Source organism: Myxine glutinosa, chromosome 7, assembly GCF_964187855.1.
Source record: "Myxine glutinosa chromosome 7, kmMyxGlut1.1, whole genome shotgun sequence".
NCBI lineage: Eukaryota > Metazoa > Chordata > Myxini > Myxiniformes > Myxinidae > Myxine > Myxine glutinosa.
The window spans coordinates 31,886,883-31,900,971 of NC_136267.1; the positions used below are offsets into that span (position 1 = coordinate 31,886,883).

Sequence of the window (14,089 nt, forward strand, 5' to 3'; positions counted from 1 at the left end):
TGATTTAAATCCCTTCAGCTGTTTTCAAGTATCACATTTTCACCAGCCATGACAGCTTTCACATCGATCGGTAAAACGGTTTTAGAGAATGGATTTTTTTTAAAATATCGGCTTTCAAGCTAATATGGCTGCCACACCACGTGACATGACAGTAAAAAATGTACACTCTGCATATGTATGGGGAGGGGATCATGTTTGTGAAGTTTTGTGTTGATTGGATAAGGTTCGTTTTTCTATCCAAGATTGCTGCCAAACCTCATGACCTACGACATGATAATTTTCAAACTATATGCAATGATGGTGTTAGATGATATTTGTAGAATTTCGCATCGATAGGGTGAGCGGTTTCAGAGATATAATTATTTCATATTTTTCTTCAATCCAATATGGCTGCCACAGCCACACCAATGATGTTTTCGTGATCATCTTTTAATTGGCATGCCTCGTCAATGACACACATAAAGTTTTGAGTCAATCGATTTGGTGGTTTGGGAGAAGATGTTTTTTTAAGGTTTTAGGTTAAATCCAATATGGCTGCCAAACCATGTGACCTATGATGTCATAAATTTAATATTTCAATAGAAATGGGTCATAGATCATGTGCATGCAATATCAGATTTTTAGGATAAGGAATTTGATTAAAACATTTTTGGCTGGTATAGCACTTCATCTTTGATGTCATCATTATCATGCTTTTATTGTCATGCATTTATCATACATTATCATGCCCCATTGGGAGCACTTGTCAATGTGCCAAGTTTCAAATTTTTCCATTCAGCGGTTTCTGAGAAATATTTTTTAATTATTTGCCTTTATTCCAAGATGGCTGCCATAACCACATGACCTATGACATATAAATTATGATAAAAAATATTCTGCATGCTGTTCACTCATACCCTGAAAGTTTAGTGTCAATCAGACATGTGGTTGCTAAGAAAACAAGGTTTAGCCTGTACAGACGGACGGCCAGACGGACAGACGGACAACCCGAAAACATAATGCCTCCGGCCACCTTCGGGGGCAGAGGCATAAAAAAATCAAAATGAAAATTGATGATTTTTTGCAGCCTTGACCTTTGAGCTTTAGATTAAAATATATATATATATATCAGCTTCTAGCTTTTGATTGGTGAACCAATTCTGTGCCCTAATATGCAAATTCTTAACATTTCAGGTCAAAAACCACCGTTTAGAGGCCATTTTTCCCCGCAAAGCGGGGGTTGGCCTTTTCGGGGACCGTGGTTGTTGTTGTTTTTTTGGTCCCCTTTTTGAAGCAATGTTTTACGGCCGGATGCCCTTCCTGCCGCCAACCCTGTTTGTCGCCTTTTTACGATAAACAGGGAATTACCAGTGTACTGGTACTCAATACGGGAACTGTACTTAACATTTCAGGTCAATCGGATGAAAATTGGCAATTTTACGCATAATTGACCATTGACCTTTTGATCTAAAAAAAAACAACCAGCTTCTATATTTTGATTGGTGAACCAATTCTGTGCCCTAATATGCAAATTCTTAGCATTTCAGGTCAATCGGATGAAAATTGGCAATTTTACGCATAATTGACCATTGACCTTTTGATCTAAAAAAAAATAACCAGCTTCTATATTTTGATTGGTGAACCAATTCTGTGCCCTAATATGCAAATTCTTAAAATTTCAGGTCAGTCGGATGAAAATTGACGATTTTATGTGATGCTGACCTTTGACCTTTTGACCTTTTGACAAAATTATTCTTTTTTCTTCTCCACACTATCATAATAAAGCTTTGGTGAAAAATTGACGACAAAACTCAAATGGTAAAATAGTTACGGCCCAGACACACACACACACACACACACACACACACACACACACACACACACACACACACACACACACACACACACACACACACACACACAAGTGATTGCAAATCCCCATCTCCTGCTGCGCACGGACAGGCTAACAAACCTTAGGAATACGGGTATGCATCAAATAAAGGTCACGGGTGGCCCATAAGGGTGTCGATGGCAATAACTCTTAAAACCTTGGCCTGGAGAAATCGACATATGAGGCCCCAATATATGTTATAAACAATCCATATACTGTGCACAAATAATGTGATGGCTAGAAAAATCGGACAGGCAATGGGATTCTTTATTTATGCGTAAAGACTCGTGTAATCATCTTTGTTAGCTAAAGATCATGACCACTTTCCTAGGCCTAGCAAGTCGAGACAGCTCTGATCCGTTTGTCTCGCGTGACAGGAACTCGATAAGAACAAAATGCCTTATGCGAGTCGAGTTTCCTCCAAACCTCTTCCAGTTTCGTAGCGACTGTTTAAAAATGTAATTGTACTTTGGACAGAATTGACTGAATCGTTTGTTGTTAGAATAATTTTTTTACTTCCGGAATGTGTGCCCCATTAAACTCCTGATAACCTATTACACACCTCAACTTGGGGAGGCTGGGAGAGTACCTACAACCACTACAACCTCCGTCGTGTGACCCTTGGTCCTCCTGTAGTGTTTGGTTGCGATTGGATAACTAACGACTGAATGTATCTCTGTCCGACAGACAGACAGACACCAAATTGTGTATGTTAGTATGATTTCTACCACTTCCTTATTTTTGGAAAGCATTTTGGGATTTTCTTTAAAAATGAAAAGTTCTTTCGACGAAGTAAATTGATTAATTGGTTTTTATAAACTTTGCTGCTGTAATTTCAGTGCGGGCACAACATCAATACACAAGTTAACATACAAGAGGTGTGAAACTACCAATGGCCTCCTGTCCCCACACCTCCTGCATGGAAATTCCCACCTCCATTGATTTTGCATGCCCTCTTCCTTACGCCACCAATTTCTAATTACTGATTGTTAGTAGCGCTGGCAAGGTGGCCTAGTGGTACGCACACTCACCTCTAACTCTAAGCCGTCTAGCCTAGGTTCGAATCCCAACCTTCCTCACACCTGCCTCAACCTAGCTCGGCTTCACGCTGTTGAAACCAAAGCTTTCAGAATCATTGGAATCTCCCACGATGAAGCTAACTCCAAGGGCCTTTCACTCACTCACCACAGGCAAGTTGGTGGTCTTTCTGTCTTCTACCGACTCCTCTCCGGCCTTGCTCCCCCAGCTCTCTCTGGGCTCTGTCCACCAAATATTCCTACAGGTCGCACAAGAGCTGCCTGCAACCCTCTTATGGTTAAACTGCCAAAATCAAGACTCTCTGCTCACCTTCACTCTTTCATTCCCCTTTTCTCCCACCTCTGGAACAAACTCCCTCACTCCCTTCAATCCCAGTCCTCCCTCCAGGTCTTTAAAACAGTTGTTCACCACCATTTCTTATCTTCCCCCATCCAAAACCTTGATCTTGTCTACCCCCTGTTAATTCACCCCAGATCCACTTTTTTGAAATTCCGACTTCTTTCCTGGAAGTCCTAGCTGTGTCCATGTGTTTTTTACCTCTCCCCCCATCCCCCCCTTCCCATGCCTCCTCCCCCCAAGCCCTCTCCCTCCCACAGATCTCCCAATGTCCCTGCTCTCAAATGTTGTACTTGTGTGCTTCCCTCTCTCTCCCCATCTTGTCTCCCGCTCCCTTTATCATATGTTTTATGTGTCAGTTTGTCTTTTTGTGATTAATGTTAGCTCTTACACGAGCCTCGATCTTGTATACAAAAAACAACCCCAGCTATAAAATGTCATCCTGGTGTTTCATAGGCAGCTTGATTCATCAATGTGTGCGCCGTTCCTTGGATGGAATTAGTTGGTGGACATTAAATATCCCATGGTCTTCGCGAAGAGTAGGTGAGCGATGGCTGGAACCCTGTACAAATTCCAAATTCCTGCCCTAACTTCCTGAGCTGGAGTGGCGACCCATCCAGGATTGTGGTCTAGTAACTGCTTTGGCAGCACCGACTCTCTGCATAGGGCATGGTACACGATGAAGATGATGATTGCACGTTAGTCTAACGCTGCGTAGAATGCAAAATCATTCTTAATAATGAAGGCCATTCGACGTTGGTGGACAAGTAAAGCGAAATATGGATTGGCGGAATATCATGTTGATTGTGGAATGCTAACCACTATGAAGGGTTAATGCCCCAAATGTCAGCTTCTCCTTGCTTCCCATGGCAGTTAGCATATTTCGATCAACATCCATCTAATGTTGCGTAGAAATTGCATTTCATGTTGAATCCCGGGAGTGCCTCAGGTGCAATAAATAAGTGAAAGTTGTTTTTCTGTACGTGCCGTCTTTGGTGAGTGACAAAATATTTTTCATTGAGCGATGCTGTACCTTTACCTGCGTGTTGAAATTATTCTCCGTCGTTTCCCAAACCTTGTTTAACCTGTGAAAGGCAGTGGGGAGTGTCGGAAGGGGTATTATTTTCATCCTATTCTCACCTTAGGCTGGCAGGATAGCTTAGAGGTGCGCACATTCGTCTTCGAGCTGACTAGCCTGGGTTTGAATCTCGACTCGGCTATAACTGTCATCCTCATGGTGTTTCGCACGAAAGGTGATGATACATCGGTGTGTGTGCCGTCCATGGGAAAGACGTTAAGCCATCTGCCAGGAATGGTTGTTGGTGGATGTTTAAGTTCCCTTGGTGTCTTTTGAGAAGTATCGGTGAGTTATCACCAGCACCCTTGAACAAATTACATATTTCTACCCTGACTAAAAGCTGCTAAGGTAACAGCAAATCAAGCAGCATTACAGGTAACAGCAAATCAAGCAGCATTACAGGTAACAGCAAATCAAGCAGCATTGCACTTGCCAAGGGGCTCCTTCGGCAACACCAACACTCTGTAAAGAATAAGGTACATTGATGATGATGATTCTCACCTTGCTCACAATCATTAAAGGTTGTTTCATGTTTTGTTTTTTTTTGTATACCAAGTCGAGGCTCGTGTAAGAGTTAACACATAGAACATATAATAAAGGGAGAGGGGGTGACAATAGGGGGAGAGAGAGGGAACCAAAAACACCAGAAGAGAACAGGGACATCGGGAGATCTGTGTAACGGAGAGGGCTGGGGTGGGTTAGATGGGATAAACAAGATGGACACTACGTGGACTTTCAGGAAAGAAAACGGTAATTGAAGGAGGTGGAATTGGCGGGGATTAACAGAGGTAGAAAAGATCAAGGTTTTGGATCGGGGAAGATAAGAGATGGTGGTGAACAGCTGTTTTAAAGACCTGGAGGGAGGAGGGGGATTGAAGGGAATGGGGGAGTTTGTTCCAGAGGTGGGAGAAAAGAGGAATGGAGGAGTGAAGGTGAGCAGAGAGTCTTGATTTTGGCAGTTTAACCATAAGAGGGTTGCAGGCAGATCTTGTGCGACCTGTAGGAATATTTGGGGAACAGAGCACAGAGAGCTGGGGGAGCATGGCCGGAGAGGAGTCGATAGAAGACAGAAAGATCACCAACCTGCCTGCGGTGAGTGAGTGAAAGGCCCTCGGAGTTAGCTTCATCGCGGGAGATTCCAATGATTCTGAAAGCTTTGGTTTCTACAGCGTGAAGCCAAGATAGATGTGAGGCAGGAGCACCGGCCCAGAGTGGAGAGCAGTACTCCATCAAGCTGGAATCGATCAAGGATATCTACAAAGTTGTATTTGACTCTAACCTGAATGATCGAAGCACTCAGTACTTCAATAAAGAACATATTTATTTATATGAGTTGATGCAGGTATTATTTTTTGAGTAGAGGTTTTTTGTTCAAATGTAATTTTAATTCCACTTCCTCTCCCAGGATAATGTCATGGATAAAGCTCATGTGTGACATCAGGAAAAATGATCGACATGAGTTGTTGAAAATACTTTGAACTCGTTACCAAATGTTCCTTGAAATTGGGGGCTGAAGGAACTTTTACAACTGCTCTCTTTGTGACTGTTTGTAACGTTTGTAACATATTCTCTTCTAGTGTGGAATCATTACCAAATCTTTCCCCATCAGGACCTTCTCTTCAGTGTCTGTGCTCTCAACATCATTTCTGTGGCCGTGTGCGCTCTGGCTACAGCGACGCGCTGCATGCAAATCATTACACCTGACATCATGCACCTGGTAAGTATGTTCTCATGGGAATATGCAGGTCAAGAGTTGTGTTCTTTTTGCTGGAGAGGTAAACTAAATAATGAAGCAGCATTGAGTTTTCTTTTGTCCCTCCGAGTGAACTGAATAATCGGGTCAGAATGTTTTTGTTTTGTGTCGAGATCGAAGGGTCAACTTTTAGAGCTTGAATTATTTATGACTGCGTTTGCTTATATTTCACAGTTGCTTAGAATTCTCTGGTCTTCTTGAGTTTGATTGACAAGCACGAAATTGTTTACACAAATTCAGAGCATAATTGTTGGTTGGAGGTTCATGACAAGGGATGGATTGTTGGAAACAAACGAATTGTTGGACACCGCTGCTTTCCTATGCCATCTCCATGTGCTGCATGACGTCATTGCCGGGCACCAAAGGGGGCTCGGCAATGACGCGCGCTGAAGGGGAGTGCTCAGTTTTCACTCTGGTTGTTTGTTGTACACCGCTCCTTTCCTGTGCTATCTCCAGGTGCTGCATGACATAATTGCCGGGCACCAAAGGGGGCTCGGCAATGACGCGCGCTGAAGGGGAGTACTCAGTTTTCACTCTGGTTGTTTGTTGTACACCGCTCCTTTCCTGTGCTATCTCCAGGTGCTGCATGACATCTTTGCCGGGCACCAAAGGGGGCTCGGCAATGACGCGCGCTGAAGGGGAGTACTCAGTTTTCACTCTGGTTGTTTGTTGTACACCGCTCCTTTCCTATGCCATCTCCAGGTGGTGCTGCATTACATCATTGCTGGGCACCAAAGGGGGCTCGGCAATGACGCGCGCTGAAGGGGAATACTCAGTTTTCACATCGGTTTCTTGCTTTCTTGTTGATTTGCTTTCTTGTTTGTTTGTTTGTCCGGGCGATATCTCGGCCATCGTTTGACCTAGGAAGCTTAAATTTCGGCACAATAGTTAGGAAGGGCGTTTGGCAAAATCAGCATTTTTAGTTTTTTCATTAATCATTTAATTGATTAGTTACTTAATTATTATCGATTCATTAAGTACTTATTTATTTCCTTTCTCTTCTGGGCATCATCTCAGGCACCTTTTGAGCTAGGAAGTTGATATTTGGACACGACAATGACCAAGTGATTTAGCTATAAAGGCTAGTTTTGATTTGTAAAGGCTTATTTCTTTATTCACCTTCATTTTAGTTTCCTCATACTGTTCTTCTAATTTAAATTTTTATTCTCTATTTGCTTTATTGCTAAAAAAAAAACATCTTTTTTTTCTTTTCTTTTTTATTACTATATTTTATCCCTTCTCTTCTGCCTCTCTCTCAGTTTTATTGCTTTACATCTTACTCTTCCCTTGTTCTGTTACTTATAATCCTCCTTTTTCTCTTTCTAATCTGAATCTTTTAATCACCTAAAAATTACGTTATTTGTGTTACTTTCATCTATGCTGTGCACATCTATGTGGTCGATGACTTTTTTTGGACAAGTACATTTATCCATCTTCTATGTTTCAATAAGTATGTGTATATCCTTGTGTGTGCTTTTGTTGTATTATTAGTCCCCTACCGGTGTACACCGGAGGGGACTATAGGTTTGCACTCCGTCCCTCCGTCTGTCAGTCTGTCCGTCTGTCAGTCCGTCACGCAAAGAACAGTTTTCCGGACTTTTTTTCTAAACTCTTAATGCTAATAATTTCAAACTTGGTATATAGTTTCCTCATGATAAGTTACATATCAGGATCGAAATTCACGACGTTTCGATCATTTTTGACAAAGTTATGGCACTTTGAACTTTGGTAATTTCCCCAACAGTTTTCCGGACGACAGACTGCCGGTAGGGGACATGTATTGCAGCGCAATACTCAGCATGCTTGTTGTTACTAGCAGAATACCCGCCTCATGGGCGATCTTGTGCCAAGCATGCAACATGTTCTTCAGACACATACATTTATTTGGGCGGTGGAGAAGCAATTTACAGCTGCCCTAATTGCTCCTGAAAATAATAAAAATAACCCGGGTCATGTGCATGAAGCAAAGACATGCCAACTGCTTATGATTCAAAACACCTCACTGCACTGACAAATGTTGGGACAGGAATACTGGACTGTAAAGGGTGGGGACCTGTAATACCTGCTCCGACCTAGGAGCAGCGCCACACATTTACATAGAGAATTTGCATCACACTCACCCCTCCTCCTCCCACTCCTCCTACACCCCTTCCCCATCCTCTTCCATTCCCAAGACTACTGGCAAAGACAAAAACATGCTTATGCACTAATTGGGGTCATGCTCATCCTATGTAGCAAGACTGGATGTAATTGGGCCAGAACTGTAGGAGATGCAGTGCGACAAACAAACGCACACCGGTCCGTGAATTATAGGAAGGATTATTATCCCTTCCCTCACAGAGAGGGAGACAGGGTTTAGTAATCACTTGTGTGTGTGTGTGTGTATGTGTCTGTGTGTGTGTGTATGTGTGTGTGTGTGGCCCGTAACCTTTTTACCATTTGAGCTTTTGTCATCAAATTTTCAACAAAGCTTTATGCTTTATTATGATAATATAGAGAAGACAAAATGATAATTTGTTCAAAAGGTCAACGTCACATAATATCGTCAATTTGCATGCGATTGCCCTGATATTTTAAGAGTTTGCGTATTTGGTCATAGTAAGGGAAACATATGAAAATCTGTTAACTAAATTGTTACCAAAAAATTTCTTCACCAATATGTTTGTAAAGGTGTGTAATAACATGTGTTAAAATGTTGAAGGTCAACTCCCGTGGGAAACCCAGAAAAAAAGCTGTTGAATTCGGGTACCGAAAAATTATTTTCGAGAATTTTTATTTTTTTAAATCGGCCCTTAAGTAACTTATGAGGGGTCAAATAAGGGTTTTTCATGATTCTGAGTTGATTGTTAACATTTATATTTCACCACAGACACTCCTTTGTGGAAAAATAATTTCTAAATATATCTCATTTTCTACTTTGCAGGACATGGAGTCTAGCAATATGGATGAAGACGTTACTCCACCTGTGCTCAATTGCTTCATCTGTGCACGCTCGGATACACCAGCTGAAAGGCTCATACAGGCAACTCCAAAGGGATACTCAACTTTATTGAAACAAGCAGAAACTGTCGAAAATGTTACTGTTGTGGAACGTATGAAGGAGGCTCAAAAGGAAGGAAAACTGAGGTACCACCAGAAGTGTAAAAATGATCTGTACAACAACTTTGTTGCAACCACCAAGAAGTCAGCTCAAGCATCAAAGGCAGAGAAAGAGTCATCAAAGTTGAAGAGAAGACGCACTACTTGTGAGTTCAGTTCATCAACTGGCTGCAGTTCTAGAAGATCACAGTCAGTTGACCTCCTGTATAAGGATGTATGCATTCTTTGCAACCAACCAGCCCAGCTCTACAAAAATAATCCAGCACAAGCTAGAAAGAAATACAGAGTGCCAGATAATTTGACTGCAGATACACTGAAGGCAAGCTTGCTGAAGACAGCACGGAGTCGCGGGGATGGGGATGACTGGGGCATTGAAGTCACTGGACGCCTGGAAGGGATCAACGACTTGGTAGCAGAAGAAACACTGTACCATTTGCGATGCAAACTTATGTTTGCGAGAGGTGACAGTTTGTCCAAGACTGATGAGGAAGGAAAAAGGAAGAGAGGACAGAGGAGTATTGATGAGGAGCGAGAGGCAGTTTTTATTGAATTCTGCGAATGGTTAGACTCAGAATTAGAGCATGGGGTAATGAACATGGACCAAGTCCATGAAAAGCTGCAGGAGTTTGATCAGTCACCAGAGAAGAGCCTTTCTTATTCAAAGCATTGGCTAAAGATAAAACTTCTAGAGAAATACGAAGACACCTTGTATTTCACAACACAGGAAAGAAGGGCAGATGTACTCTGTCTCAAAGATGGCACCGACAATATTCTGCGAGCGCATCATGCTAATCTTGACCATGGAGATGAGAAGACTCAGATCATAAAGACGGCACTCAAGTTCATATCCAATGATATTGCCTTGATTGATTTAGGTCCAAAGTCATACCCCACCACACACAGTATGACTGACATCGATAGTCAGCTGACACTTGTTCCTGCAAGCCTTCAGATGTTCTTGAGACCGATTGTCAAGACAGACGAAAGAGTTGCCGTTTGGGGGCAGAATTTTATTAAGGCCTGTCGACCTCGGTCTGGAGTATTGCCACACCAAATGGGGCTTGCCATACAACTTGATCATAGATTTGGGTCAAAATGGATGCTCAACAAGTTCCACCGGCTGGGATACACTGAGTCTTACACAGAGACACAAAACTACAAATACTGCTTCCTTAATAGTAGGAGTGGAGATGATGTTCCAGATACTTCTGGCACTCTTGACACCATTGTGGAGGAAACCGATGAACAGATCAATGATGAGGTTGCGGTTGATGCTGCGCTTGAGGATCAATCAGTGATGACAGCCAAAGTGCCAGCCAGTGAAAGTGAATTGTCAAGTAATGATCAGGTGGTCTTTATGGAGGTTGGGGAAACAAACAATGCAGTCACTCAGTTTGTTGGAGACAATATAGATTTTAACATTGTCTCTATTCACGGAAACACTCCCTTTCACTCAATGGGTTGGATCGAAGTCACCTCTCCGGCACCACCTTTGCCAGATCCACAGACAACAGCAGCTTTCCCCCAGGTGAAGTTGAAGGCACTCGACAAAGCTAAGATCCTGAGAGGAACTGAAGTAAAGATTATTCCATTTACGAACAGGAAACAGATAGGAACGAACGCGATCATGTTTCTCCCCCTCGCTGAGCTTTCCTCCTCCCTGGCTCATGATCAGCCACTCCTCACTCCAGGTGACACACTCTGGGCAGCGGGGTGGGTGATCAAAGCCAACGATCCTGAGTTCCCACACTCCAACTGGAATGGCTGGATGAAGAGAATCCATGCTAATGATGCAAAGCAGAGCACACAGATCGAGTTCCTCCCAGTTATTGAAAGAGACCCTAATGACCTCAACACCATCTTCACCACTCTGAAAGAGTGCATACGGCGCGCTGGGGTCGCTATAGTGACCTTTGATCTTCCGATTTGGCTGAAGGCTGTGAATATAATAAAGCAGGCAAATCTACCCGTCATGATGTTGTTGAGTCTGAAGAAGACATAGACAATGACTGTTGAAACTTCTGACATTGTGAATGAGAAATAACTCTTGAGTATTATATATGGATGTGAAATAAAAGCTACTTTGTGTGTAAATGTAAAAGTGAAAATATAAATGTTAACAATCCACTCAGAATCATGAAAAACCCTTATTTGACCCCTCATAAGTTACTTAAGGGCCGATTAAAAAAAATAAAAATTCTCGAAAATAATTTTTCGGTACCCGAATTCAACAGCTTTTTTTCTGGTTTCCCACGGGAGTTGAACTTCAACATTTTAACACATGTTATTACACACATTTACAAACATATTGGTGAAGAAATTTTTTGGTAACAATTTAGTTAACAGATTTGTGAAATATCTCATAAAATGCCCTTACCATCACTCATTTGATTTACCAATTAAAAGCTAGAAGTGGAGTGTTTTTTAGAACATAAGGTCAATCAACAGTCAAGGTTGCATAAAATATTCAATTTTCATCAGAATGACCTGAAATTTAAAGAATATGCATGTTGGGTCACAGAATTGGTTCACCAATCAAAATCTAGAAGCCGATTGTTTTTTGAGATCAAAAAGTCGAAGGTGAAGTTTACATAAAATATCAATGTCAGTCATAGCCATATGTCAGTGGCCAAATATGACCCAATTCATCAAATGTTACCTGTGCTCTGTCAAGAAGGTCAAAAGGTCAAATGTCAAGGTCACAAAATCATCAATTTCCATCTAATTGACTTGAATTTGAGCAGGGTTTGCATATTGGGTCACTGAAGCTTATTGTTTTTAAGATGAAAAGGTCAAAGTCACCTAAAATCGTCAATCATTTTGTATTTTTACCTCCACCATTTAACGTGGGCAGAGGTTATGTTTTCACCCCTTTCTCTCTGTCTGTCTGTCTGTCTGTTTGTGAACAAGATATCTCAAAAACTTGTGGACGGATTTGGACAAAATGTGGTGAAAAGGTTGGGTATGTGACAAGGACGAAATGATTAGGTTTTGGTGAATATCCAGATACGGATCCAGATACTAAATTTTTTAAGTGATTCTTCACCATTGAGAAAAAAAACAAACAAAAAATAAACACCTTTGGAGGCCATTTTTCCCCACAAAGCGGGGGTTGGCCTTTTTCGGGGACCGTGGTTGTTGTTGTTTTTTGGTCCCCTTTTTGAAGCAATGTATTACGGCCGGATGCCCTTCCTGCCGCCAACCCTGTTGGTCGCCTTTTACGACAAACAGGGACTTACCAGTGAACTGGTACTCAATTTGCCGACCTCGGAAGGATGACAGGCTGAGTCAACCACCCTGGCGTTAATTCAGCGATCGACCGGGATTCGAACCCAGGATCCTAGGATCCTAAGCTGGTACCCTGACCGCTAAGCCAACACCAGGTTATATCCAGATACGGATCCAGATACTAAATTTTTTAAGTGATTCTTCACCATTGAGAGATAGGGCTAAAACCGAACCGTAGCATGATATCTCAAAAAGTTGTGAACTGATTCAGCCGAAACCTCGTGGGCAGGTTGGGTGTTTGACAAAGATGAACCAATTCGATTTTGGTGAAGATCTGAATACAGATCCGGATACAATAATTTATTTTTGTTTATTTAAGCATTTCTTCACCATTGATTGATTGGGCCAAAATCGATACAGTGTGGCGGGCACAATGGTCAATAATTCCGCGCACCAGTGGGTGGCGCGAGCGTCCGGGCGTGGAACTGAGATACATGCCCCGCCTTTCGGCCGATCGGCCACGCCGGGGGCAAGGCGTGGCCTCGAGACATATATGCGGGCTCTAAGGTCGAGCCCGCCCAGTGCTGATGTGCGAGCTTGTAATAAAGTGCTTTCTTTTGTATCCATGCGTTGTGGCCTACCTTTCTGGCAATTGAGTCGTGTGTGCACAGCACCACACTGGTGACCCCGACTGGTTCAGCCGTTGCTGACCCCCGAACGCGCCATGGCTATCAACGCCGTCGCCATCAAACTCCCGGAGTTCTGGGAAGCGCAAGCCGACGTTTGGTTTGTGCAGGCCGAAGCTCAATTCCAACTCCGGGGCATCACGGCGGACGAGACCAGGTACTACCGCGTGGTCGCCGCCCTCGGGCCCGGCACTGCCGCCCGTGTCGTGTCCATACTTCGGCGCCCGCCGGGCGACCACAAGTACGAGGCGCTCAAACATCTCCTCCTCGCCACGTTCGGGCTCACGGAGGTCGAACGTGCCGACCGCCTCCTGGACCTTCCCGCCCTCGGCGACACACGACCGTCCGTTCGGATGGATTTTATGCTGTCCCTTCTCGGAGACCAGCGCCCGGATTTCCTCTTCCGAGCACTTTTCCTCCGCCAGCTACCTGTACAGGTGCGCCTCGCAATGGCCGGTTCCAAAATAACGGAACCCCGCGCCCCGCCGGAGAGGCCGACAAATTTTTCGCGGCCTGCGACACGCGGTCGGTGTACGGTGCTGCCGTAGTGTATCCCGGTGCAGAGGCTCCAGCGCCCCCTGCTTCCCTCGTGGCCGCTGCTACGCCCCGCCCACTACCGCCGCCGCCACCACCACCGCCGCCGGCACGGCCGACGCGGCCGCCGCCGCCACAAACCTGGTGCTACTACCATGCCAGGTTCGGCCGCAAGGCTAGACCGTGCCGCCCACCGTGTTCTTTTGACGGGTCGGGAAACGACCGTGCCGGCGCTCACTTGCGGCCATGAGCGTCGGCCATTCCGGCAGCCTCCTGTTCATCACGGACACCTCGTCTGGTCATCGTTTTCTGTGCGACACGGGAGCCCAGGTAAGCGTCCTCCCTGCCTCCGCGTCCGACAAACAAGCCGCGGGCCGGGGCCCCGCTTTGCTTGCCGCCAACGGAACACCCATCCGCACATTCAGGAAGCGTTGCCTCTCACTGTGGTTCGGAGGGCAGCGTTTCCA

General features: G+C 44.0%; 1 protein-coding gene across 2 annotated transcripts in view; it reads left to right on the forward strand.

Annotated features, from left to right (window-relative positions):
- The window catches only part of LOC144892912 (uncharacterized), a 180,189-nt gene extending 168,791 nt beyond the window's left edge, over window positions 1-11,398 (forward strand). Inside the window, exons 5-6 of one of the 2 annotated variants that reach the window (XM_078781391.1) lie at window positions 5,932-6,039; window positions 8,999-11,357. In XM_078781391.1, the coding sequence (XP_078637517.1) occupies window positions 5,932-6,039; window positions 8,999-11,176 (2,286 nt within the window). In that variant the 3' untranslated portion in view covers window positions 11,177-11,357. Of the gene's footprint in view, window positions 1-5,931; window positions 6,040-8,998 lie in introns of both variants that reach the window. The other variant, XM_078781392.1, reaches the window with a different exon arrangement.
- The last annotated feature ends 2,691 nt before the right edge of the window (window positions 11,399-14,089 follow it).